The sequence below is a fragment of the Phasianus colchicus genome, chromosome 6 (genome assembly GCF_987193195.1).
Source record: "Phasianus colchicus chromosome 6, bPhaCol1.hap1.1, whole genome shotgun sequence".
NCBI lineage: Eukaryota > Metazoa > Chordata > Aves > Galliformes > Phasianidae > Phasianus > Phasianus colchicus.
In genome coordinates, this window is record NC_143441.1 from 12,462,658 (window position 1) to 12,490,420 (window position 27,763).

Here is a 27,763-nt window from a genome sequence, read left to right on the forward strand (position 1 = left end):
CACACAGCTGAATCGCCTCCACCTGTGCTCCATGGCTGACTCAGTGCTCGCCTCAGGTGATCAATCAGTGCTTCAGGCCGTGACTCAACAGTTCCCATACATAGGACTTTTCCAACCTTAACGATTCTGTGATTCCGCGTTGGAAAGTCACCGCTATTTTGAGCACTTCTCTTAAACAAGGACGTGACAAACAAAACCACGCCACTGCTTTAAAAGTAACAACGCCCTCGAGGCACAGCTCTCCTCAGCGCAGGCGGGCAGCCCAACCAAACACCAGCGGACCGCGTCCCGCCCTGCGCGCGCCCCCTGCAGCCACAAGCAGTGCAGTGCAGTGCAGTCCCGCCCCGCCCGGCTCCTCACAGCCCTACGCTCAGCCCCTCCGAGCACGCGCGGTGCTCTTCCTCTGTGCAGAGAAGTGAGCGCGCTTTCCCTCGGCGCGCATGCGCAGCCCGCCCCCGTGGCCGCGGGCGGGGCGCAGGTGGGCGGGGCCCTCGGGGATGGGGCGGAGTCGGGCGGGACCGGGACGGGCGGCGGGCGGGCTGGTGGCGCGCAGCCGGTGGCGGGGGGTGGCAGGAGGGGAGCGGCCATGGATGCCAGCGCGTTGGAGTTGGACGCGGTGAAGTTCGCGCAGCTGGCGGTGCAGCGGGACCAGAGCGGGCGCTACCAGGAGGCCGTCTTCTATTACAAGGTGTGCGGCGGGGGAAGGCCCGGGGGCGGGCGTTGACAGCGCGGAAGGCGGAAGGCCGCGGGGAAAGTTTGTCCGTCCCCGGAGCGAGCGGCGCGGCCCGGCGCCGTGAGGGTGGAGCCGGGCTGCCTGGCGATCGCTGGCGTTCGTCAGCGTTTGCTGAGCGTTTCGGCGGAGCGGGCGGTGGCTGCGAGCGCGGCGAGGCGGTGGGCGGCGCGTCTCGGTGGCGCTGGCAGCGGTCGGCTGTGCCGGCGCGGGTTTGTGTGAGGGCAGCTTGCGGGCTGCTGTTCGCCACCGGCGAAAATGAGCGGCTGACGGTGCTGACAGCGCTGAAAAAATTGTGTTTCGTAGCTGAGAATTCGTTCTGTCGAGTAGCGTTGTTGTGCTCTTCGTATCGATTGTCATTTTCGTGGAGATAAATAGGAGGCATTACTTTTGGAGTGACCTGTGCGGAAAGACCACGCTTTTAAGTTTCTGTGTGAAGGGATAGAATCACAGAACGGCTTGGATTGAAAGGGACCCCAAAGATGATCCGTTTCCAGCCTCCTGCCATGGGCAGGGCTGCCACCCACCGGCTCAGCTGCCCAGGGCCCCATCCAACCTGCCTTGAGCTGCAGGGATGGGGCACCACAGCTTCTCTGGGCAGCTGTGCCACGGCCTCACTGCCCTCTCTGTGCAAGAACCTCCCCCTCACATCTAGTCTAAATGTCCCCTTCTTTGGGAGAGATTCCTAGCCGGGAAGAGGAATGCCTGCATTTAACCTACATTGGGAGCTTAGGGTGAGCTGAGTTTACTATGGGAAGTGTGTGTACTTACACAGTCATAATCATCAGTAATGATGCTGATGAGGTCTGTGCCTCTCTGCAGCACGTGTGTGGTATCTGTTAGCTGTGCACACGCTGCTTTGTGACGGCACGTTTCTGACACACCTGCAAGAACTTGTCAGCTGCTTCTCAGGAGAAAACCTTTTTTTTTTTTGTGCAAATAATCTGCTTTTCCATACAGCACACAAAAAATTACTTTCCTGTGCTGCATTTTGGTGATACTTCTAAAAGCAGAAAGGCATCTCTCGCACCTCAGGCTAAATGCAACAAGGAGAGTAAGGCAGAAAATGCTTTGTGGTTTGCACCTGTGAGGACACAGGGCAACGTGAGTGTGGCACTGCTCTGCACAAGGAAGGCTTTGGATCACAGCTCTCGTACAGGTTTGGTGCTCAGACAGGAGGTTCCTCACAGCACAAGGCATTGATTCTTGTGTCAGGCTCTGTGTGAAGGTATCTTGTTTATCAACTTTCTTATTATCTGCTTGTGCATTTAGTAAGCACATGGGTGACAAATTGGATTCTGCGAGAACTTGACCTGAGCATGAAGCATGGGAAATGTCATTTCTTGTTGCTGATAGACAACAAACAGGATGTCTGAATGGGTTTGTTGTGTGTGTTCACTTGTGATGGATCAGAAATACCAGCTCTGAACCACACCTACATCCTGTGACAGCTGGTGTGCTGGCACTGCTGCAGCTTACTGCATGAGGGTCTGTTTGCACCTTGAAACCAGGTAGAACAGTTGTGGTCTGAACCAGTTATGTATGGATTTAAAAACACCGGTTTGAAGATTTGTTTGTTTTTTGCATTATGCTCACCATTGCAATATAGCATCTCTACTTCTGGTGTGCCACGGATGTGTGTGCATTCCTGGAACAGATGTCTGTAATGTGTTTTTCTCAAAACTAGTTGTACGCTAGACATTAATGGTACTTAATTGCTACATATAAATGAAATCTGACCCACGTTTGCCTTTCTGTCACTGTGAGCACTTCATGTGGTGCAATACTTGAAAGGAGCTTACAAGCAGGAGGGGAACTGACTTTATGCAGGTTGATGTGATAGGACAAGAGGGAGTGGATTTAAACTGAAAGAGCAAAGGTTTAGGTTAGATGCTAGGAAGAAACTCTTCACTCAGCTGGCACAGCTGCCCAGAGAAGCTGTGGTGCCCCATCCCTGGGGGCTCTCAAGGCCAGGTTGGATGGAGCCCTGGACAGCCTGAGCTGGTGGGTGGCAGCTCTGCCCATATGGCAGGGGATTGGGGCTGGGTGGGCTTTGGGGTCTCTTTCAACCCAAATCATTCTGTGATCCTGTGAATATGGCGATGGATGTTGACAGGTTGTATGCAGTGCTTGCTTCTGTGATGCTCGGCAGTAAAATATTTAACCTGATAAATAAAGATTGTATTAGGATTGGTTCTAAGCTTGTGCAGACGTGTGGGAATAAACTAACAGCTTTGGCAAAATCATAGCCACAAGGCAAGCGAGAGCCCCTTTGGCCCCAGCTCTGCTTGCCCTGAACAGAGCCGTCTTCCTGAAGGCCATCACTGGGGAGCAGCACTGACAGTTGTTGTTCTGCTTCCTACATTCGTGCCTGCTACGTGACTGCCTCTTTCCCTCACCCGCTGCTGCTGGGAAGGAGAGCACTGCTGCACGAATGTGGGTTGTTGGGTTTTTTCCCCCGTGCCAATAATGAGGTCAGCGTAAGGTTTTTATCTTTGTTTTTAAAAGTGACAGATCTCGATATTTATTTTTTTTTTATTTCTTCATATGCTTCTGAGACCGTGTCAGCTCTGGCTGTTATTTCAACCTTGCCAAACCTTAATGTGGCTTTTTTTTTTTTTTTTAAATAAATTTAGTGAGTGGATAGACAGCTGATTGCAATTGAGGGCATTTTTTTCCTAATAGATCTGTGCATTATAGACAAAGTCTTCCTGTGGACAACGCACTGTGCTTCTGAGCTGGAGACCTTCTTATGCTCCCTCCTGGAAATGGACTTCAGTCAATATCCAGTGTTTTCTGCACATAGAAACATTTAAAGACAAAAATTTGAGGAGCTGGGAAATCTTAATTCTGTAGAATTTCGAGATCTGATCACTTTTTCTATCCGTGTTATTCATACAAAACTCTGTAATTCTATGAATTTGTTCTTTAAAGGTTTTTTATATTGGTTTTCTTCTCATTATTATTAGATTAAGTGCAAATACTTTATGAGTGATGTGTTGATTTTTTTTTTTTTTTAAGGTTCTTATTTTCTTCCCTAGCCATAAATCTGCACCTTTAAAAGTGAAAGACAGTTTGTCCTGAGTTTTACTTAGCTGATTTCAATGCATGACTGAATAAGTTCATTTAAAATTTCTGGTTTTGTGTGTGTGACTGCACACACTGACCTAAGATGTGGCCTTATGCCCCTACCCTGGAGGTGTTCAAGACCAGGTTGGATGGGGCCATGGGCAGCCTGGTCTAGTATAAAATGTGGAGGTTGGCTGCCCTGCCTGTGGTGGGGAGGGCTGGAGCTTCATAATCCTTGAGGTCCCTTCCAACCCAAGTTGTTCTGTGATTATAATAAATCTTCTGAGGTTCTGCAGTCTTATAGGTTGTTCTGTGTGAAATTGAACTTAGGAAATTTGGATTTCATTTGTAACTTCTTCTCTCTGGCAGATTCTCCCTGCACCACTGAACCTCAGTGTGGGTGTAGGAGCCAGCTTTCGTGCAGACTCATTGTTGCTGTAGCTTTCTGTTCATGGAAAGTAATTTTCCAGTCACCAACTCTTGTTTCAAATTCCTTTCCCTGCAGGAAGCTGCACAAGCCTTGATTTATGCTGGCATGGCAGGGTCAAGCTTGGAAAATATTCAAGAAAAAATAAATGAGTATTTGGAGAGAGTTCAAGCTCTCCATTCAGCAGGTGGGTAAGGAGCTTTCTAATCAAACCTCTCCATAAATTTAGTAGAAAGCCTAACAGTGCTGTGAAATATGTATCTGTGATGTTTGCTCTGCTTCTCGTGTTTCTTATTTTTTGTGAGTCACTGTTTTGAATTCTTTAGTGAATCAGAAATGTAGCACAGTGCAGAAGACTTATTTCCTAAGGACTTGGGTGTGCATATTCTTCCACTTTAAATTCTTAGGAACCACATCTGCATAATATGCAAGAGATCTTATGTACGTTACTTGACATATGACATATCCTGAGAGCATGTCTCAGCCTTGGGGAAGAGTGTTTGTTTCTTTTTCATTGTAAAGATGTCTTCAGCAAAGTTTGCCAACTTTCTGTTTGCAGCCAAAGAGTAGACGTTTCTCATCTGATAGAACTACTAGAGTTTCAGTGCTATGGGAAGGATGCTTTTGCATGTCTGCTGCTGTAGAAAGCTGAACACTTTCATTTTTCTTTTAGTTCAGTCTCAGAACACAGACCCTCTGAAGTCAAAACAGCAGTTGGACTTGGAGCGTGCTCACTTCCTAGTTACACAGGCTTTTGATGAAGATGATAAAGGCAATGCAGAAGAAGCTATAGAGTTGTACACGGAAGCGGTGGAGCTCTGTTTGAAAACAGTATGTTAAGCTACAAGTTAACTTGGTGGAATTACGTGATGGTAAGGAATTCTTCCACTTACACAAGCAACTGACTCCTAAAGGCTAGCTTAAAAATGGAGTACCTGTATTTCTAAAAGCTGTTCTTGAATGTTTTTTTTTCCATTAGTTGTTTCTGTAATGTTTCTTCCCGTTGTTACATTATTTAATGCTGTAAAATCATGGGGACTGGTCATTTGTGTGTTTTCACTGAGCCAGATTATACTAAGAAATGCAAATATGCTGAACATTTTGTCCTGTTAACTTTTACACTAGAATGAATGCAATATTAAAAGAAAAATCTAAAACTGTTAAAATTGAAGATGGCTTTCTAATGTGTCAGATATTTTATTTTCTGACTATATTGAAGGAAATAATTATTGGCAGTTTTTTGTGTAGCGTTTTGTGAAAGCGTTACAGTCTCCTGCTGCCAAAACTGGTAAAAAAAAAATACTATTTGATTACTCAGTAGCTAACATGAAAGCTATTATGAGTGAATTCGATTCACACTGAAGTTAATGGTAGAGTTAAATTGGCCATTATGTGAGCGATGACAAACATAATTACAGGTACTGCTTTTCTCTCTGAAGTCCAGTTGTCATAACTAACTCATTATAGGAAGAGTTCACCATCATAATGTAACTCCACCAAGTCTGTTTTTTATTTTTCTCCTCTTTCCTTTTTGTAGTGTGAATATATATGGGTTGTTGGGAGGGAAATACTACTATTGCTACTAGAGTAAAAGCTTTGCTGGGAATTCTTCTGAACAGTTTTAGGTAGACTTAAAAACCCTAGTGATACAAGGTAACCAGATCAAGAGCTAGTAGAACTGCTCTAGTTTTTCTGCTTCAGCTATTTAATCAAAACTGCTTTTGTCTATTATATAAACCACTGCATCAGCATACTGCTTTTGACTGCTGTTTCTCCTCCTGTTGTGTTAGTACATGCACGTGCTACTTACATATAATTTCGGAGTAATTTCTATATCTCATTAACAGTTGCTGTTACCTGACCTTTTATTAGGTGCAGATACAGCTAAGGTTTCTTTTAATATTGACAACGTGCTGTTTTGTTAAAATGACTGTAGGCTTTATCTCTCAAGGGGATCAAAAGGTACCTTCTTCTCCCCAGGATAAAAGATGGAAGGAACTCTGTCGTGAATCACTACTTCTGTCTTGCTTTCTATATTAGGTGCAGAGATCTGCTTCCTTCTTACCCTTGAAGCGGTAAGAGAGCAGCTGTGTGTATTCCTCATTGTCTCCTAGATAGGTCTTCTGGTGTATCACATCCACTGCTTCCCTTCATACATCTTTCAAAGTCTTTTCCAACAGGAACTCCTAAATGTAACTTACTAACAGGTGGAAAAATTGTTAGGGTATTTCTAGTTTCATTTCTTAGGGTGAAAGTAGCTTGCCTTTTGTTTCTTCCATTTACGTAGGTGACCCAGGAGAATCAGTCAAGGTTCAAAGCTCAAACCTGAAACCTGCTATTGGTTGTGACAAGAGAAGCCACAGCTCATGTTGTGCTTCCTCCAGATTACCTGTTCACCTGTAAGGAAGAAAGTATAAACTAGTTATATGAGTGAACTGTCACGATCTTCTTCCCAACTGGAAATAGCAGTTAGCACTCCTGATAATGGTTTTGGTGCCCTTCATAGACAATTTTATGCTTTACATGTGGGAAAACAAGAGTTTTAACTTGCAAGCAGGCTTTATCAATGAAAGTGAACATTCGAATGTATCTTTTCCTAAGTTACCATGATTATTTTTGACACACTTGTGGAGAAAAAAATGGCATATATTTTAGTTCAATAGTGTACATAACATTTGTTGTTTTTTTCTGTCCATAGTTTTAATAGTTTTCTAAGTAGTTTTTTGTGTGTATGCAGTATTTCCCGTGCTGAAAAATGTTGAATAACACTTTCATTCTATGAATATTTACTAAAATAGTAAAATAATATTCACTCACTTAGTATCCTTTTTATATTGAGATTAAAAAAAAAAAATCAAAAACTACCACATATATACCTGCTCATTTCAAAGGAGGACTGGGGGGGGAAAGCTGGGACCTGTAATTTAAAAGCATGGAATTTCACAAACAGCTTAAAATCTGGACTTTCTTTGGATGTGTAGCTTTTTTGTTGTTTATGTGTTTTGAATTTAAGGCTACAGAAACTTCAGAAGCAGGCCTGCAGGCAAAACTGAAACAACTGGCTCGGCAAGCATTAGATAGGTGAGTATTGCCACTATTAGTACAGGTAATAGCTGTTGAGTGTCAGTGCACTCTCTGAGTTGAATTCTCAATCTGTTATGTCTGTAATGTACTGCAAAGCATAGGGATTCAGATTCATTAGTTTTCCTGGTAGATAGCTGCCAGCTGTTACACAGGTAGATGAGGTAGCTCTTGTGCCAACCCTCTGGAAATATCATGCAGAATTAGGGAAGGGCTGTGTATTTGTTAGTACCGTGCACTGTTTTAGTCTTCAGACAGATGAATTGGAGTACTCTACTACTGTTTTGGCTTTTATAAAAACACTGAATTCAGTTGAGTGCTAAGCCTGGGTGTCAGCATCTCTTCACTATGAAGACAGCTTAAAAACTGGAAAGTACTTGGTTTGAGGCAGCAATTTAATCATGTAGGTAAATCCAGTGGATGAAAATCTGTATCTAAAACAAGTTGCATGTGTGTAACTCCTTCTTAGTCAGCAGTGTGACAGAAAATAATGAACTGTGTTGGGCTGCTTCAGTATTAGCAGATATCCAGTGCTTTTCAGTCTGCGTTAAAAAATTCCCACCCTGATTTATATGTGTGACTATCTCACAGTTTAATGCAGCAACAACAAAAAAAAAGATGGCTCCTGAATATAGTCTTTTCAAACAGCTGAAGTGCTGGATTTTAAGAATAGTTGCTTTTTTTTCTGCTGTAGTAATTGCTAGTCAAATCCTAAAGTCTAAGAGAAAGCAAGGCAATAGGTGATGCTGAAACCAACATTGATGAGTTACCACTGAGATCCTGCCTCATGGGGGAAGCAATTAGGAAATTATGTCCTGTCAGTGAATGACTCTAAAAGGGATTTTCTCTCTCTGGGTTTGTGGTCTTTTCCTGAGGTTCCAGATAATGAATGCTTACATAAATGCTGCTATTACTATAGTCTAAAAGGTGACAAAAAGATACTTTCAGCAGAATTCATTAGGCTTTAATGAATTGCGAATGCTATATTTTAATTGATTGTTGAATGGGAAAATAAAGAAATAATGGCATCAGTACTGAATTATTTCTGATGTTTATCTTCTATTGACATCATTCATAAATTGATTTTTTTCATAGGAGAAATGATATTGGTCAGCTTGAACATCTGTTCATCCCTTTTAACAAATGAGAAGCATGAACGAGGAAATTAATGATTGACCCATAGCCATATTTTCATTATGATTGTACACAGAATGCATTTTTCTTTCCTTTAGAGCAGAAGCACTGAAAGTATCAATGTCAAAGTCATCTCAGAAGGAGAAGTCAACTGCTGCTAAACCAAATCAGCCGGTCAGAACATTCTTTCCACTGGGACCTGATTTTTCTTTAAATGATAAACCACAGACAATCAGAGCAGTACAAGCTAGTGAGTCTCAAGGTCAGAGGTACACTGCAGAGGAGATTGAAGTACTAAGGTGAGCAGAGGCCAAGTTTTTACAAAGTTTTATCACCTGTGCCCACTCCTTTGTGCATCTTGGACAGTAAATTTTTACACACCTAAGCTTGAGGTATATAAGCAGAGGCTTGGAAAACCACTACTTAAAAACTCATTTGTTGCCATTACACACACTTTAATAAATTCTTGTATTCTCTACAGTGATATAATCAGTGGTTTTTATCCACAGAGCATGTTTTCTAGAGCATGTTTAGAAGACAGCTGGTAGTTGGCTGCCAGGAGTATTTTTCATAGCCATATTTTTGTATGTTTGTACCTGATTGAGTTCATGAAAGATCTCACTCTCAGGTGCCCAGGTATGAGGATGGTTTTACGTATGATACAACTACTGTTTCACAGGAAATTGAGGAAGCATGGTATGCTTCAGGATTATGCCTTCTGTTATATTCAGTTCCTTTTGCATTTGTTTTTATTATAGCTGCCATAATAGACATATTTTAACAAATCCATAAAATCTTTAGGCAAGGATGTGAATTTTGAAAACTATTAAGTATATGTTAAAAAAAAAAAAAAAAAAAAAAAAGCATTGTCTGATAGGGATTACAACATTTTTCCTTCTCCCTCCGCACTAAATAAGATTGTGACAGAGGTTATGTTCAACACTGCCCAGGATTTGATCTTATTCCATTTAATCTGTTTATTTGCTATAGGCACTTAAATGGACTAAAGATATGGTCCTGAAGATAGAAATGTGAGTGACTTTTCAGACTCAACCTTTGAAAGATGATAGATAAGTTTGTAACTATATCTTTCTCTTGCAACTTGCAGAAAGACTTCAAAGATTAATGGCATTGAATATGTCCCTTTCATGAGTGTCGATCTGAGGGAACGTTTTGCCTTCCCTATGCCATTTTCGTAAGTGCTGTTCAATTACTGATGTTCCTTTGCTGTTGTTCTGAATTCTTTCCAATAATCAGTATTGTTGTGTTTTCTCTTAAAATTGTTTAAGCAGATTTTTAAGCATAATTTTGGCTGAGGTACTTAAATACTGCAACCTCATTTCTCAGTCTGATCTTGGGACTGTTTAACGTAAGCTGATCCTGCTCTGCAGTGCCTTTACAGTTGTCCCTGTGAGCCTTCAAGAATATTCCAATTTGGCTTTTTGGAGTATTGGGCTATGCTGGCAACTTTCCAGTTGCATATTGTTTTTAGTGCTCTCTGTCTCAGTTGTCCCACCTGCAAAATGAAGGTGGTAGCTGTCTTCTCTGTAAAGGGCTATTCAGAAGAAGAGTGACAGAAAACTGTTAGATGTTTATGTGTGAGCAGTGATACAGGCTCACCTTACATAGCCACAATAGGCAAGTCATCTGGTTGGTGTTTTTTCCTCAGTTTTCTGCTAAAGGCATGACAATTAGGTATACCTCAATATTTTCTGAACTGAAGAAGCCTTTTATTAGTTCATCATGTTGAATTAAAGGCAAGAATTTGGGTTTCTGTTGGGGTAGTTGGCTTTCTGGAATTCCTTTCTTCTGTTCAGCCTTATGAAGGGGACTCTTGGGTTTCATTTCACGTTTTTAATATTTTCTGTTTTTCCCCACCAAATTATCAACTTTGTTCTCTGAATTTCTTTTCCAGCTGTGTAATAGTTCTATGTACATTTTGCACCATCTGTCAGATATATGTATGACTTGGGATGTCATTAAAAGCTTTTCTATCTAAACTGTTATTTCTGCCTTTCTCTCTTAAATCTAGTGATAAATGTGGGAAGTTGCCATTATCCCCCAAACAGAAAGCAATGTTTGCCAAGTGGGTACGGCCAGATGACATAACAAATAACCCCACGATGATTTACACTGTATCAAGTTTCAGCATAAAGCAGGTAAGTTGTTCCCAAAGAGGAACATTAGCTGCTAGAGCACATAGCAGGGTATGAGACTTTCCAAAAAAGAAGAGGATTACTTTTTCAAAAAGAAACCCCTAAATGTGAGAGAGCTTTTCATGGCTCTCCTGATGTTAATTTAATGACAGTACCACCTCAAATTCCATGTGTTCTTTAGCCAGAAGAATGAACAAGTGCGTTAACAGTGGAAACACTGTGTGCTTTGGGAAGAAAGAGGCTAAGTGTGAGTGAATGACAAGATAACTGCGTTTACCTCTCATTGCCTTCAGTAAATCTTTTAACTTATAGAGCAAGCAATATTTCCTGCTTTTTTTTTTTTTTTTGAACTTGGCTTCTTTCCATTTAAATCCTTTCACTACTGAAGGGAATCACTAACTGACAATTTTCCCTTCTTTCCCACTCAAGCCATTTTTCTTTAGTATCTAAATATTAGTAAATATCCTCATTGTCATCTTTTCTTTACAGACAATAGTGTCAGATTGTTCCTTTGTGGCATCGCTTGCTATCAGTGCTGCATATGAAAGAAGATATAACAAAAAATTGATTACAAGGTAAATAACTGTTATTTTCTAAGATCATCAGGCTTAACACAGCTAAGCAGTATGCTCTGTTTAAATTACTGTCTGTTACGCTTATTAATGAGTAATATGTAAAAAATATTTAGATTAGTATGCTCTACTTTTATCAGTTTTAATTGAGGTTGTCTATCATGCATTTGGGTAAAGTAAAAGTTAGTGTTTGTTTCACCTTTATCTCCCTGGAAATCTTGTGGCTTTACCACTTCTAAAAGTGAAGCTACTTTAAATGTGCTTTGAGAAGAGCAAATAGTCTGGAAGGCTTTGTTTTTAATAACAATTTTACTTAGAATGCTTTGTAGTTTGTTTCTTTCTTTGTTATGTCAACTGCTGTACAACAAATAGTTGATACTAAATCTTGCTGCAGAATGGTAACAACACTGTCTCAATCCAATTTAACAAGCATTCTGTGATAAATTTAGCATGAATTTGGCAGACTGTCTGCCAGGAGCCCATTGGCAGACAAGCGTGTGAATGTTATTTCTAGAATTTTGTTTTAACCTACACTTGCTAGAAGTGAATCTTCATGAGCAGAGAGTTCTGTACCACCATAATCTTGAAACCTTTGACTGACATTCAGGCTAATACTGTATTTAAGTAGAACTTGCATAACTTTGATACATTTAAAAGTAAGACAAATCTGCTTGTGTTTCAGTTAGAAAAATTTCTCTATTACTCGTGGGTTTTCTTACTCCAATTAGGAGAGAACTGCATCAGGAATAAGGTCTGAAAAATAAAATCTATTTAAACATCATTGCCACTTTTCATTAAATTTGAGTGGCTTTTTCATGTAAAATTCTGTATTTATCTCTTAGAACATATTCTAGAAATCCCACTTCTTATGTTATTGTATTGACAGCAGAGTCACTTATGTCACAATTTGTGTGTTTTATTTTTTTTTAACAGTATCATTTACCCTCAGAATAAGAAAGGAGAACCAGAGTATAATCCATGTGGAAAATACATGGTGAAACTTCATATCAATGGTGTACCTAGAAAGGTAAATGGTCTGGGGGGAACTTAATACTGTTACTGTTAAAATCATGTATTTTAAAAGCTGATGACCAAAGATTTTTTATAAAAAGAGAGGAGATGCCTGAAGATGAACGGTAGAGCTTTATAAACTCACAAACATTGTTTTCTTTGTGCAGTAAATAATGGTATCAAATAAAATACTGTAGCAATCGCTATTGCAGTTCATTTTGAATGACCATTGTTTGTGGGAGTTCAAAAATCCAATGGTTGTGTTCATAGATGAGGGGCTGGGGGCAAGTCCTCAAATATTATTAAATGCTAAGATACAACCTCTAGGTTAGGAAGCCTGTTAGTAGCAAAATCCTGGAATCTAAATGACTGTTAGAGGGAAGGATCAACTAAGTGTTTCCCCTGCTCTCCATGCTCTCCAGTATATCTCCCAGTGGCTGCTTTTTAGTAGGATGAGTGGCTGTGTTCTGCAAAAAGGATTATCCATTCTTGCACAAATAGGATTTGACATGAAAATGTGCTGTCTCATTAGTGTATTGGTAATAGACTAATGACAAAACCTCCACTTCCTAAAGAGCAAACCAAGGCAGATGTTCACAGGTCACCCAGTGATGCTGTAAGAGACAGCTAGCAACAGAACAACTTGTTCACTACAGGGCAAGCCTCTGATTGATACAGGTGTCCTCATCTGAAAAAGTGATCAGATCTATGTCTTGGAAGCCATGTATTCCTAAGAGTTAGGTTTTGTTATCTTTTTTAAAAATACTTCCAGGGTGCTTTATTAGCTCTAAGATAATTTTTTAATTTATTTTGCATAGGTGATCATAGATGACCAGTTACCTGTTGATCATAGTGGGGAACTTCTCTGCTCTTATTCTAACAATAAGAATGAATTGTGGGTATCGCTAATAGAAAAGGCTTACATGAAGGTCATGGGAGGATATGATTTTCCTGGATCAAATTCTGTAAGTACAAGATTATTTCTAATAAGAAAAAGAATAGATAATCTCTCATTTCTTCTAGTGAAATCAGAATGAAATGCTTGGGAGGTAAGTGTTGGATTTCTTCTGTTTTAATTTTTCTTCCGATCACAAACATACCTAACTGTGCTTAAGTATGTCAAACTTCATGGGCAGAGTTAAACTTGCTGTACTAACTGTAGGACTGAGACTTATGGTTGGAAAGTATATGCTTTATATTGACCCTAGATGAACGTTTGGAGCAAACTCATAAATTTTTTGCCTCTGTCTGTATCGGTAATGCAGATTTTTGGTTTCTGTCATTCTATGAACAGCATGATACTCCCTTGTTAGGTAGAGCAGCCAGCTAAGAAAGGAGCAGGCTGAAATACTCCATGTTTATGCAGGAAACAAGTACTTTGATATAAGAGAGCTTATCTGATTGTTCCACTCATTTATAATGAGTATGTATCAGGTTCCTGTAGTGTGGTTACTTAATAGGCCGTCATAATGCTGCAGCCAGGTTGTTGACATGGAAACTATTCTTTCAAAGAGTCTGGTCTATTCCAGCCCAAATAATCTTCATTCGTTACCTAGAAAGGATTTCTGATTTTTCATTCAGACTTCTTAAATTTAAGTGTGTTTTTATTCCATTCTAGTTGATGTCTTGATAATTGTATTTTTGTGGATGTGATAGGTAGTTATCACCCTCAGAAATGTGATTATTTAGACAAATGTGGCCTTCTATAAAGGCAAAATGTAGCATACATTTTTATGTATGTTTATGTCAGTGGAGGGCTGCTTTGTTCTGCAGAACAGTGCTGAAGAAACAGAATAGCTGTTCTACTTGCATTGTCCTCCTCTAACTTGCTGTCTGGAAAAACAGACTGACATTTGACATTTAATCTCCACCCCCTCTGTTCTTAACTATATCACAGCTTCGTTGTCTAATCAGGGTTACCTACTGTCTGTGTTGTATTTGCAGTTTGCAAAATTCCCACCCACCAGTCCTGTTCATGGACTCTTCAAGCCTTTATAATCTCTGCTTTTCCTTTGAGGAGCTCAAAGCAGGAGGGTAGGAAGCAATATTTCAAGAAGATAAAATAAGGAGATTAAAGCCTCTTTTTACTGAAAAGCGTGACAATGTCAGCCTTACGAAAATATATTAAAAACCCTGAAACCCAGAGCCTTAGAAGTAAAACATAAATAATTTAAAATGCATATCTAATAGCAAGATTCCAAGTAGTTCTTCTGAGGCTGTACTTTAAAATTCTGTGAATCAAAGAAATAAATAGAACGCATCATAAAACTGATGCAACTTTTCTAATGCTTTCATACCTCTCAAGTTTCAGTTCTTCATCAGCTCATTTCCAAATTTCATATTGTTTTACTCTTGAGTCTTCATATGTAGAGCTATTGTAATAAGTATCTTTGGTTTCTTTCAAGGTGCTTTTATGGTTACCTATTATGTTTTCTTCTGAACACTTGTATTTCAGAACATCGATCTCCATGCGCTGACTGGTTGGATACCTGAAAGAATTGCTATGCACTCTGACAATCAAGCTTTTGATAGAGATAGCACTTTCAGAATGCTCTATCAGAGGTAGAAGTTTGTTCTTTCTTAACTAATTAAAATGCTTGCTCTGTAGTAGTTGGATTATCAATTTACAGTCACTACAGATTCCTCAGCAGAATTTTGGTGCTACTACAAATTGTGGTTTATATAACTTCCGTATATTTTCTGGAAGAAGAAAAAGTGATGTATTGGTGACTTTAATAGAAGAGTAAGATACTATGGAATATTTTTCCTTCCCATTTAATGGGAAAAAAAAAAAAAAAGCAGCCAATTTCTAGATGAAGAAAAATAAACTGTAGAATCAGAGAAGAGCAGATGAGAACCACTGTATAACTGAAGTCTTTAAAAAGTAGAAGGAAATATATGAAGAGTATCCCCCAGAACCTGACCTGCTGTCCCTAGCAAGCAGATCAGTATGGTATTCTTAATCATATCACAAAAATCTTGATTATTATATTCCAGATGTAAATCTGGAGGAGCAGCAGAAAACTTATATCGAAACTGTGATCCTCATCTTCTGACCTATTGTAATACAATTCTACTTACGGTGAAAGATTCAGCATAAAGTATATGTCAGCTAGCAAGTACTTAGATTTATTTCACAACTGTTCTGTGCAACCAGTTCCTTTTGTATTTCAAGGCAGTAGAAGGGGGATATTCTGTTGACCAAAAGAACCCCATTCATGATGGGAGAGTGGGATTATTACTATAGTGCTTTTTCAGGATTTTAGGAACTTGCACTTGATTGTCAACAGCTTTTCAGGTAGATGTTCTGACATTGCAGTTTGTAGGTGTGGCTGCAATTAGTGAGATCTAATCATTATAGCTTCACTGTTGTTGTTGATCTCTGCTAGACTGACAGTCTGTAGTCCAGTGACCCTGTAAACTGTGCAGGGTTATACAGTACCTTGAGAGTGTACTTGGATTGTATCATGTTCTAGGAAACACTAGCAGATATTCACTGTGAACAACTGCAATTCAGAACAGTTGCAGAACTCAGCTGTCATTTGACAGTTCCTACCCTGTAGGAATAACACTGAGTGTTACCAAAGCTGGAATGTGGGCCCATGCAGAAATCTAGAAGGATTTATTTATTTATTTATTTATTTATTTATCAAGTTTGGGAAGCTCCATCAAAATCCTGGGGTCAATAGAGTTAACTCACTGGTTGCAGTGGTTTGAGTAAGTGTTGATGAAACCATTTCTGTGTTCAGCTGAAGATCTGTGAGTATTTTTAATAAATGACACAGATTGAATTTCAGAATAACAAATGCTTATTTTTATGTTATAATGATAATAGCCATTTATTTCACATGCATCCTGTACTTAAATATTGGAAGAAAATAGTTCTGTTTTCTGAAGCATCTTCAAGTGTGATTTCTGCTTACAATAAACAACCTATATTCCTATAAAGTAGGATCATACTATCAGTGTGCAAACATGCCATTACAGTATCTGTCAAATGCTAGTTTGCAGCTGTTAAAGAGCTGTTAATTAAAATGTTCTCTCTTTTTTTTTTTTTTTTTTTTTTTAAATAGGTTTCATAAAGGAGATGTCCTTATCACAACAGCAACAGGTGTGATGTCTGAAGAGGAAGGAGAAAAATGGGGTTTAGTTCCAACCCATGCCTATGCAGTCTTGGATATAAGAGAACATAAGGTACCAAGTAAAACTGAACACTTTTTTCAGCTTGAAACCTTTGTCCAAGATGGATTGCTACTGATTTTTAGTTTATTTTATCTTAAGCTTTCCAGGATTTTCCAATAAAGCTCAATGATGCTGTATTTCCTTAACATGCTGGTCCCTATTCCATGTTCATAAAAATAGGAAAATAACCTTGATAAGGTGAATCCAGCAGTTTTATTTCGTATTTCCTCAGGGGCTTAGATTCCTCCAGCTGAAAAATCCATGGAGCCACTTACGTTGGAAGGGACGATACAGTGAAAATGACATAAGAAGTTGGACCCCAGATTTACAAAAATACTTGAACTTTGATCCAAGAACAGCTCAGAAAATAGACAATGGTAATAAGGCATAAAAAGTCATTGTATGATCAAATAATGCAGACCGTGGTGGTTTATCCCAGCAGAAAGGTGGAAAGAAACACTTAAGCACAAGAAACAGGTGGAGTAAGTGAGGAAACCCTTTTGTTTAATGCCACTTCATTTTGACAACAGTGTGCATCCAAGTCCATTAGATTTTAGCATTTCAGTATGAACTTCATGCAGTGTGTAAGAATAGCAGTCCTGGCTTTTGGTAGTTAGGAGAAATTAGCTCATAGATCCATTCAGGAAGGAATTAGTGTATCTGTAGAGTCTAGTAATTAAAATTTATATGAAGTTACATTAACAGTTTTAAGGAAGTTATTTTTCTGACTGGATTTACCTACTGATTTTCTAGTCTAAATATGTAGCTGTTCTGACTGCATATTTTTCTAGTGCTGCAACACCTGTGAGTGCCAGCATCAGAGACCTATTTGAGAGTTCACTTCATCAGGAATCTGTCAGTTTGTAGGTGGTGGTGTTGGTTGGAGTTGCAATTAAAATGAGCTATAGAGCGTTAAGATTACACAAGAATTGTAAAGATGAAGCAGATGTAGGGTGCTAAAGCAAGTCCCATAAAGAAGGATACTCACATTAATTGATTGAATAGTTCACTGTGTTGCTAAACTGGTTTGTTGAACTGAGATTACTTTTTTTTTTTTTTTTCCAGAAACTTAGGAAAGAATAAGGCAGCTCAGTATCAATTAGTGATGTCTTCATTGGATAGCACAGAGGTTCTCTCATGCCCTCTGATTAGTGCTTGAGAATGAAAATGTCTTGACAGCTTCAGAAAGTACCCAGTGTTAAAGAAAAGCAGAAATTTTAACTAACTTGTCTTTCTTGGTTTAACTTGTTTGCTTTGTGGGTTAAGTTTAACTTTAGGAATGTAGGCAGTGCAGATGTTACAACTCTGTTTCACAGAAATGTGGGGTTTATATCAGCTGTATTTTTTGCCTGAAAAGAGACTTTTGAAAAATGAGTAAATTCAACATTTCTGCTGAGCAAACAATAACAGCAATTTCTTTTTAGGGATTTTCTGGATTGCCTGGGAGGACTTGTGCCAGTACTATGATGTTATTTATTTGAGTTGGAACCCAGGTCTTTTTAAGGAATCTACATGTATTCACAGGTTGGTTCAAGGGAAAAACTTCTGTCTCAGTAATGCTAAAAGTCTTGATGAGGTGTTTCCTTTATTCCATTTTTTTCTCACTGCTGAAGAGGTTGGGCTCAAGAGCATGGTTGGAGTCCAGCTTTACTATTCTAAATTCTGAGCCCAGGCTTTTGTTTTGAGTTTTTCCACAACACTGTTGAAACTCCTGTGATCTTTGTGATGATACTGTGGACTTAAGGTTGTTTAAGTGGATGCTGACCTCAGTACCACATCTCTATCTATATTAGAATAGAAATCAGATTTTTGCACAGTTGCTGTTAGTTTACTCAGTCACTAGGTAGTGCTTCAGTGACCTAACTTTTATTTGGAATCCATTTTACTGGGCAGTGCATGTCATCTTTACAAGGTGTATTTGCTCACGTCGTAGGAGTCAAAGTCCATTTCTCACCAATTGTAGTTGTATGTTACCTCCTTTAGCCATGAATTTATTTGAACATGATACTTGTTCTCCCTCTGGTATTCATTTCATTCAGTCTTTTTCTAACCCAGTTAGAAGACAAGTGCCTACATTTCTGGAAGTGAGGGTTTATTTGTTTCTCTGCTGCAGTATACCACGCTTCATCCCTGCTTCCACATGGCTTCTGTATGTGTTAGCTCTGCACAAGCTCCATCATCAATAGCACAACTTCTCAATTTCTCTGTAAAGGCTCCTTCCAGCTTTGTGTTCAGACTAATTCCAAAAAGTGCTGTTTTGTAGCAAAATGAGGTCTGAGATGAACATACACGTTCAGTCATCTTCTACTCTGTATTTCCTTGTATTGTTAATGATTGTCATACCTCTGCATAGGGCAGTGCCTAGCATTGTGACATCTGCCATAAATAGTGGCATAACAACAGAGATAAATTGAAGCTTAGTTAATAATGCAGCTATTCACAAATGCTGTTCTAAGGGGTGGGAAAAGTCAGTGACACAAATAGCTTTATCCGTTTCTGTTCCCAGTGTGTCACTTTGTGTTGTCATCAGCACTTTTTTTTTCCCCCATGTTTTCCTTGTCTAGACAGTTCCTGAGGCAGGTTTTGTAATAGGGTACATCGAGGTACCGGCACCTTTTCAAACATTAAGCAGATTGTTGTTCAAAAATTTACCTGAATATAGAAATCTGTAGGGGACGGGGAAAAAGAAAAGCAAGCTTTTGGACATGAAAGCTCATATGAAGCATCCTACAGTTAGAGAAGTCTCTTTGTTTTCAAAACTGATCTGATGAAATGTCTGCATTGCTTCTAGTACTTGGGATGCAAAGCAAGGCCCAGTGAAGGATGCCTACAGCCTGGCCAACAACCCACAGTACAAGCTGGAGGTGCAATGCCCACAGGGTGGAGCTGTGGTCTGGGTGCTGCTGAGTAGACACATCACGGATAAGGTGGGAGTTCTCGTGCTTTCCATATTCTGAGCTCTGTAGTATCTGTCTGTGGTATTACTGCTTATATTTACATGTTCCAGGTATGTGTATATGTATAAACTTTAAATTCAGCAGTACAGATACCTGCTTTCAAGATGGTTGAGGTAGACTCAGTGTAAAAATTGAGTGAGGTGATTACATTCCACCATTAGAGCACCAGAGGAATTCTGACTCCCAAGAGCCTGAACTTTTTTCAGTTAAATTAGTGGTAGTTGGTTTAATTCAGACATTTTAAAAAGATGAACGCAACTATTGGACCATAGCATGTGGTGATCAAAGGGATGGGAGAATGTGTGTTTGATTTAGATTAAATGTTAGTTATATTCCACAGAAGCTTATAACTCCGTTTGTGTTTTTTTTTATAGGACGACTTTGCACACAATAGGGAATTTATCACTATGGTTGTATACAAGACTGATGGCAAAAAAGTTTACTATCCAGGTTAGTATACCACAGCTGTCAAAAAAGATGATGCTTAAGAATAAATGAACACTTGCAGAGAGTTCTCTGGGAAAGAGAGGCACAGTTTGTTTTCATGCTGCAAAGCTCATTCTATGAGGTCAATCTTCTGATGTCATTCAGCCCTTTGACCATGTTAACAGACTGCATGGAAGGAATAAACCAGGCTGTATGTGCTTAATTACCCCTACTTGATTTTTGGAGTTTCATTGCAACTGCAAAAAGGGCATGTATGTTTTATTCTAAGAAAGATAGTAGATCTGAGACACAGGAAGTAAAGGTAATGCTCATGTAACAGATAGTAGGAGCTTTTAAAGTTCTTCTGAACAGAGTGGAACTTGTGCTTTTTTTTTTTTTTTTTCCTCATTCGGGTTTGTTTGTTTTTCTACTGGAATAGCTGGTAATGGTTGTGGGGTTCATCTCTGGTCTTGTTCAGTGTACTCTGCCAACCAGTTTGCCTAGAATCCAAGCCATCTTGAGGCAAGGTCCACTGAGATCTTCCCAAAACATCAGGTTTTGCACGAGCTGATCTTGTTAAAGAATTTGCTTGTCCTTACTGCTTGTGATGCTGCTAGTGGCAGCAGTGCTTATTTTATGTGTGTTATACTGAAAACATTCAGGTCAGCAACCAATGCACTTCTGTACACTGGAGGGAACTATTCTGCTGTGCTTGAAAAAGGCAGTTTTCCAGCAAGACCATTAAGGAGAGCTGGATGATTTGTCTGTTTTTATTTGATAACCAAACTCTTTCATAAACTTGTAATCTCACGAGCTCAAACTCATTTGAAACTTTTTTTCCATGGAAATAGATTTGTCAAGCTGCACTATTATTTTTACCATCTGTTAAAATGAGATCAGAACAAAACAGGTTAATCCTTTGGCTCTGAGACAGGGATTCCCCATTCCTAAGCTTCTTGTTGTTTTATTTTAATCCTTCCACTTCTCCCGTGTTGCTTTGTGGAAGAAAACAAAGGAACTGATTCTGGGTCTATTGAAGTAATTGGCTAGAATTTCTCTGCTTCACTAAAATTAAAATAATTCTGGAAATAACCAATTAGAGCCCAGATAACAAATTGCATTGTGTAATCGTAAAAGAAAAATGTTTGGGATGCTTATAATAAATACTGTGTTTGTATTATGCAGTGATCCTAGGAGAATGGAGATGTGGTTTTGTTTCTCCAAGGCATGAACATGTTGCAAAGTCTTGTTTACCAAGTGCAGCTGCCCTGTCAACAGAGAAGGGAGCTTCTCTAGCAGACTTCTCATAGGTTTTTGTTGAGTGCTTAAATGTTCCTTATCTTTTTCTTTACATTTCAGTATAATCACAGTAGGACTCCTTTGAACAGAGACATTGGTGAGAGCTGGACAAGTTCTCTCAAGTCATTTAAGCTGTACTTTCAAGTGCAGAATTTGTCCTGTCATGTGTGATGTACATCTTCATAAAATGATAGTTGCTCTTATCTGTCCTTGCTTTCTATGAGCAAATCTTGAGGCTCCTTTCTTCTGAAAGCACTCAAGTCTGCTTATAGTCTAAACACAGTACCAACAGTCTGACTTTCTGGGCAGAATTCATTGATTATAAATGGCTGAGGGGTTTCTTTGACTGGGGGAAGTGTTCATTCTTTTCTTTTTCAGCTGATCCTCTTCCATATATTGATGGCATTCGGATCAACAGTCCTCATTATCTGACCAAGATAAAGCTGACCTCTCCAGGGACCCATACGTTTACGTTGGTGGTGTCTCAGTATGAGAAACAAAACACTATCCATTACACCATCAGGGTATGTACTGCTGGTTTATAATAAATGTGAATAATTATACTGTAAAGTGTCCTCTATTTGTAAATGTGATGAGTAAGTACACTTCTGCATCCATGTTGTTACTTTGAGGAGGGAGGCTATGCATGATGGAGTGGAATCACTGGATGATGTGCTTGATAATGTTCTCCATTGTAACTGAGACAATATAGGGTGTCAATACACTACAGTGGTGGTGGGGGACTCCTCTTCTTTTGCCATCAGCCACTACTTTTCCTTTTCCTCTGATAAGAGATAGGTAAGACAGAAAGAGGTCACTGGAGCCCAAGTACTAAAGCTGCATTTCCTTTGTGGTTGCTTTTAAAGCATGTAAATAGAGCAAGTATCTAAAAAATATTTGTAGGCAGTTCTGTTTTTTTTTTGTTTTTGTTTTTTTTTTTTCTTTTAATGTCATGAAAAATGCCAGATGGGTGACCACTTCCTGCTTTTACCACACAGGTATATTCCTTGTGCAAGTTTACCTTTTCCAAGATTCCTACACCTTACACCACTTCCAAACGGGTAAGGAATTTTTTTTTTGAGTTACTAAGTAATGATTCTGGTTTAGTTTTTCTATGTTTAAGATGTACAGGGTTCCTAAATATAATTTTCCACTAATGTCCAGAAATGCCAGTTCAGGCTGTCTTCTCAGAAACCAAACTTCTTAATTAAGGAGGTCAACTAGAGCTCAATCTAAGCATACCTAGTGCAAGACCAACCCTGCAGTTAAGTTGCATTTAACTTGCCAAACAATTAGCTGCTTTAAGAGTTGTTCATAACAACAAAAAAGCCTTTGGTAGCTGGCTGATTCTTTATACTAGTAAGGATAGTGGCTTAACTTTTATCAGCAAGAGACTCCTATTCAGTACATAAGCTTTATCTTCATCACAGAGAGTGTTAGAGCTGTACTGGTGCAGATACAAAATCAATCCTTTGTAGAACAGACTGACCTTTGGAGTAACAACCCGTGCCCTAGTATGTAAGGAGTGTGCGGAGTGTTGTGCACTTTATCAAAAGAAAGTGAGCAATTTTCTTCCAAAATTCCTGGCACGATAAGGCACAAGCAGCAGAGGCAAAGCAAAGACACCACCACTGAGACTGTGACCATCCTAATTAAGTCCATTTGTCACAATACCTTAAATTGTCACAGACCTTAAATTTTGCTAAGTTGGATAAGCACTCACACTGTCAAATAGGAATGAGACAGCATACAGATGGTGTATTTCATATAGAAATGCTCTCTGAGAGTAGAGCAGCAGTAGTGGCAAGAGCAAATAAATACTTGGCTAGAATAAGTGAGAAGCCCAGGTGGTCTGGAGGCCACATGCTGCTGTTATTATTGTCCTTGAATCTCACCAGCTCAGGAGCACAGTAAGTACCTAGAGAGATTCCTGGGAATAGTGTGACCATATTCTCAATTGTTTCAGAAACCACTGTCACTTGTAGCTCTAAAAAACTGAGCTTAGTTTAGAAGAAGGGTTTAAGAAGAGAAAAATGCACCAAAGATGACATGCCTGCTTAAGACTTGTCATCTATTTTATGCTGTGTTAGTTTCAAAAGAGAATTAAGTACATGGAAGCCTCCTGTTAACTGAAGATGTTACTTTCCTCCCCTCTCTGTCAAACCAGCAGGGATCAACAATTTTTCCTGTGATTTAGTTTCTCTACTCAGTGTCCAAAACCCTGAAGATATATCTGAAGATAATATCTGTCTGCTATTCAAATGAAAGGCATGTTTTATCTGGCCATGACTGGCTCTGTCTAAGTGATTAAATACAGAAGGCTAGTTGCCTGTTTAATGCTTATTGGGTAACTGTATTGCAGTCATTGCATTTAAAGGCAAGCAGATAACTAATTCACAATTTACCAGTCAAAGCGCTGTTGAGATGGCTTGTATCAAAGTTGGGTGGTCATCTGTTGTGCTAGCCCAGCTGTGGTGGAAGTCCATAATTGAGGTAGAAAAGGCCTGGAAATTCACAGCAGCCTCAGGTTGTGTGGTGGGGGAAGAAATCCCCCTTGCTTTCCTGAGTTGTCACCTTTGAGGGTTTTGGACTGAGTAGAGAAACTAAATCACAGGAAAAATTGTTGATCCCTGCTGGTTTGACAGAGAGGGGAGGGAAGTAACATACAGGACTGCAGCTCAGCTATAACTCTGCAAATGCCTGGCATGTCTTAAAACTTTCATTTAATGACTAGCAGGAGAAACTTGCAAACAGATGGCCTGTTTCTTAAAATCTGAGCAACATTCTGTCTCTTGTATTTCTTTGTCCTTTTGGAGTCTGTCCTTATGGATATCTTTGTCTCAGTAGTACTTCTCAGAGTGCATGGTAGTGAATAAGCAGTGCTGGAGGGAGAGATTTTCAAAGCAAAGGCTCCAACACCTAGTCTTTATGAGCCGAATAATATTACTTTCATAAGAGATCTAAGGCTTTGAGTCAGGTAGTTAAACTTTCTGACTCGGATCAAATTCCAGCTTTCACTTATTCTTTAAAGATTCCAAGATTACTGTAGTCAGGGACAACTGAAGTGAGAGACACTTCATGTCCTGTATCACTTATCTATACACAAATTCTCAGTATATAAAACACTTTCTGTATTTTTGACTTTTTAGGTTAATGGACAGTGGAAAGGTCACAGTGCTGGAGGATGTGGAAACTTCAGAGACAGCTACAAAAACAACCCTATCTATCAATTCCAGCTGGACAAGAGTGGGCCATTACTAATTGAGCTACGTGGACCAAGGTTTGTCATACATGCTTCTCTACACAGTGAGAATATCAGGCACTAAGGATAAGTTATCAGAGTCCTCCAAGGTGTGGATGAGAAAATCATGGAAAAGCCAGAGATAATATATGGGAAGCAGCTATATTAAGCTTTTTATTAAGCAGGTATAGGACTGTTTGTTTCTAACTTTGCCATCAATGCTAAATGATAAACATAGGTTCTTAAATAACAGCCTGTGCAGTAGTTTCAGCTCTGTCAATGCAGCTACTCTGTGACTGGCAGATCAGGAGGAAGAATTGGATGTCAGTGCCCTATGAAGAGTCTTTCAAAGTGAAAGCTTCTTCCCAGAGTTGCAAGTAATACTTACAGGCTCTCAACTGTTACTGTGGTAGAGTGGACCTTTATTAAATTACTGCATCTCAGCTCTGGAGAGGGCTCAGGAGGGCCAGGTTTTGGAGAGGATATTCAAGGAAGTAGAATATAAAATAGATCTAACTTGGAATGTGGTTCAAGTGGTATGATCCTCTCAACCCCTTTGCAGTACTTGTCAGTATGCCTAATGATACCTAATAAAGGGTAAGGGGAAGCACTTTTTCACTTCTTGTAGTCCTATACTAAAGTTATGTAGGTCAGATTGCTTCAGCAAAATTTATCTGCCTCAAGATATCAATATACCGTGCTTCTAAATAGCAGCAGCTCCTGCCATGCAGTCATCATATGATCAGTTTTTTCACAAAGCTGCACAGTGTCACCATAAAGCGGTAGCATGTTTCTATCCACCTTCTCTTTTAGGAAACTCTCTCATAAAATGCACATGAGCGAGTTTCCTTGAAGCTGTGGCTCTCCCACTCCACTAATTAAGCGTTTCTTTTTCTGCTTGCATTTTCTGTATTTGTAGATCATACTTAAGTAGTTTGACTGACACTGCCAGCAGTGCCTGTCACATTTATGAAGAGGTAGTAGACAAATTGTCCCAGGTTGCAGTGAAACATGAGAATTGTGCTGAGATCACCAACGTTCACGTTCCTGTGATGGTGATCAGATCGCAGCCCAAAACCTGTATGCATGTCACTGCAAGTCTAACCACTTGGGCTCTGCTTTGGTGTAGAGGCAAAAAGCTAGCAGAGATTTTTCCAAATAGAGTTCTGAAACCAAAATGCTTCTTCCTCCAAGTTGTACATTCATGTCATGGTAAGCTTCACTCACATTTCTGTCACAAATGTGACAAAACTTAAATGTATTCCAGCTATACAGTCTTCAAAAACTTACTCTCCTCCTGCTAGCCCTGATTCCCCAAATAATTAATGATCTGTCACTTGGCTTGCAGGCAGTACAGTGTTGGGTTTGAAATAGTCACTGTGTCAACAGTAGGAGATCCTGGTTCCTATGGCTTTCAGAAGAAGAGCAGTGGGGACTACAGGTAATAAATAGTTGATTCAATGAAATCTTCGCTGCTTGAAACATTGCAGATCTTGGTTTTAAGAAATCACTTCTTTTATCGTAGGTGTGGATTTTGCTACCTGGAAGTGGAGAACATCCTTGCTGGAGTCTACAATATTATCCCCACCACATTTCTGCCTCAACAAGAGGGTCCTTTTTTCCTAGATTTTAATAGCACTTCTCCTCTTAGGGTATCACAGCTTCAGTGAGGAGACAGACCCAGACATAGCTGCTCAAGGACTATTTTTGAACTGCCCTGCAGTCTCAGAAAGATGAATGACTTATTGCAGATATGCATAAAACAAAACTGCATCCTAAGTTATAGCCAAGAACAGAGTCACCAATTTGGCAATTGATTGTGACAGAAAATTAGATGTGGTTTTTGCTGCTATGCTATTGGTGTAAGCACTGTTCAGCAACCTTGTGAACAAGCTAAAGTGTTACATCTAGACAACCTGGAAGAATGTAAGAACATAATTTGTTGCAGGTTTTTCTACAATTCAAATCAAAATCTAGTGAGCTCAGAGAAAAACTAACACTGAAATTCTCTTCTCCTGAAGTACGGGGTCTATGGGTTGAAGATTTTATTCTGAAATGTAAAAATGTAAGAAAAATATTCTTGTGTATTCTGCTTATTCATTCTCAGGCCCAGATATGTAGTAAATGCCATTTATATTGCTGCCTTGAATGTTTACAGCATTGAAGCACCTCTCGCATTTAAATGTGAGTTCACTACTGCTGAGCACATATTCCATACTGCCACTATCATGTTCAGCTTATCTCAAGTATGTACAGAGGAGTAAAAGATAAGGAAGACTCCAGCTTTAGCTACTTCTAAAAAAGCAAAGGATTCACCCTTATTACCTGTTATTTTGTATTACTTTAGTACATAGCACAAGGTAGATATGGCTTTCTTACTGCAAGCTGCCAGACCCTGCCTGCTGGGGATCAGCACTGAGAAGGGGAAGGTAACCAACTGCAGTGAGCAGAACACGCCCTTCACATGACAGGGGGAAAGGTTTTCATCCAAATGCGTGCTGTGTGATTCTCTGCACCTACTGAAGTAGCCTCGTTTGTTGGTGCTGCTGGAGAGTGAATTGCCCACCATTAGCACTCTAGCAAGGAAATGTTTTATCCTTGTTACTTTTACAAGTACGTGGCTCATAGGAGAAGGATCATTTAAGCCTCCTCCCTTCCCGAACTCCAGCTGCTAGCTGGGGGCTTGCTGCTCCTGTTATAGATGATCTCTCTTCTGGAAGGTACCTTTTGCTTCTAAATTGAAACTGATTTAAAACAATGTACAGTTGGCCAGTGGTAGCAGTAGAAACAGGGTTAAAATTCTTAAGAAAGCAGTGGAATTGGAATTACTCTAGGGAAAAAAAAAAATTTAGAAGGCTACTGCCTGCATTCTTCCTTTGTCCTATCAGCTATACACACACACAATATCCAAAAAAGATTAAAGGCAACTGAATTTTCCTTCTTAATTCAAATACTAAATGATCTTAATTATGTGCATTGTTTTTTCCTTGAATGACAGACAGAACTGCATGTGACAGTTGGGGAAAAGGGTGCTTTTAAAGCTACCACAGGAAACTCTTTGCCCTTCCACTTTGGCAAGTTTTCAAGCAAAAAGGTGGTATTTTCAGAAGACAGGTGCCACTTGTTAGGAAACTGAGCATGTGCTACAGGAGAACTAGAAATACCTGGGGGTAAAGTTACTCCCCCAGAAGTCTCTTTGCCCTCCCCAGACGGTCTGAGCTCCTTTTTACTTCATCTCTATCATGAGGCAGCTGCTTAACAAATGTCTGGCTTTCAAAGGACAGTGAGTTCACATGCCTTTTTGGACTGCAGTTCTGTGAGAGACTATCTGGGCCTTGTGCTGAGCTTGTCACTTGTGACTTACCTTTTTTTGCAGCATATCAACATAGGGAACAGCACGGGCATAAGCTGAGCAGAAACAATTTAGGTTCTTTGTGGCTATCCTGGGCTTCTGGATGCAGTCAGTTGTGCCAAGGAC

At 39.7% G+C, this 27,763-nt stretch overlaps 1 protein-coding gene across 4 annotated transcripts; it reads left to right on the top strand.

Annotated features, from left to right (window-relative positions):
• The first annotated feature begins 498 nt into the window (after positions 1–498).
• CAPN7 (calpain 7) lies at positions 499–27,734 on the top strand. Of its 4 annotated transcripts, XM_031590290.2 has the most exons (21): positions 499–688; positions 4,305–4,413; positions 4,900–5,057; positions 7,240–7,307; positions 8,540–8,740; positions 9,550–9,636; positions 10,474–10,600; positions 11,087–11,172; positions 12,103–12,196; positions 12,999–13,145; positions 14,636–14,742; positions 16,254–16,374; positions 16,595–16,739; positions 17,787–17,886; positions 19,154–19,289; positions 19,694–19,769; positions 21,423–21,568; positions 22,043–22,105; positions 24,194–24,324; positions 25,634–25,726; positions 25,811–27,734. In XM_031590290.2, the coding sequence occupies exons 1-21, from the start codon at positions 587–589 to the stop codon at positions 25,953–25,955; spliced, it is 2,442 nt and encodes an 813-aa protein (XP_031446150.2). In that variant the 5' UTR covers positions 499–586; the 3' UTR covers positions 25,956–27,734. The 4 variants fall into 4 exon arrangements, with proteins under 4 accessions (XP_031446150.2, XP_089998595.1, XP_031446151.2 ...); XM_090142469.1 differs by lacking the exons at positions 19,154–19,289; positions 21,423–21,568; XM_031590291.2 differs by lacking the exons at positions 499–688; positions 4,305–4,413 and having other exon boundaries at positions 4,976–5,098.
• Positions 27,735–27,763: the final 29 nt, after the last annotated feature.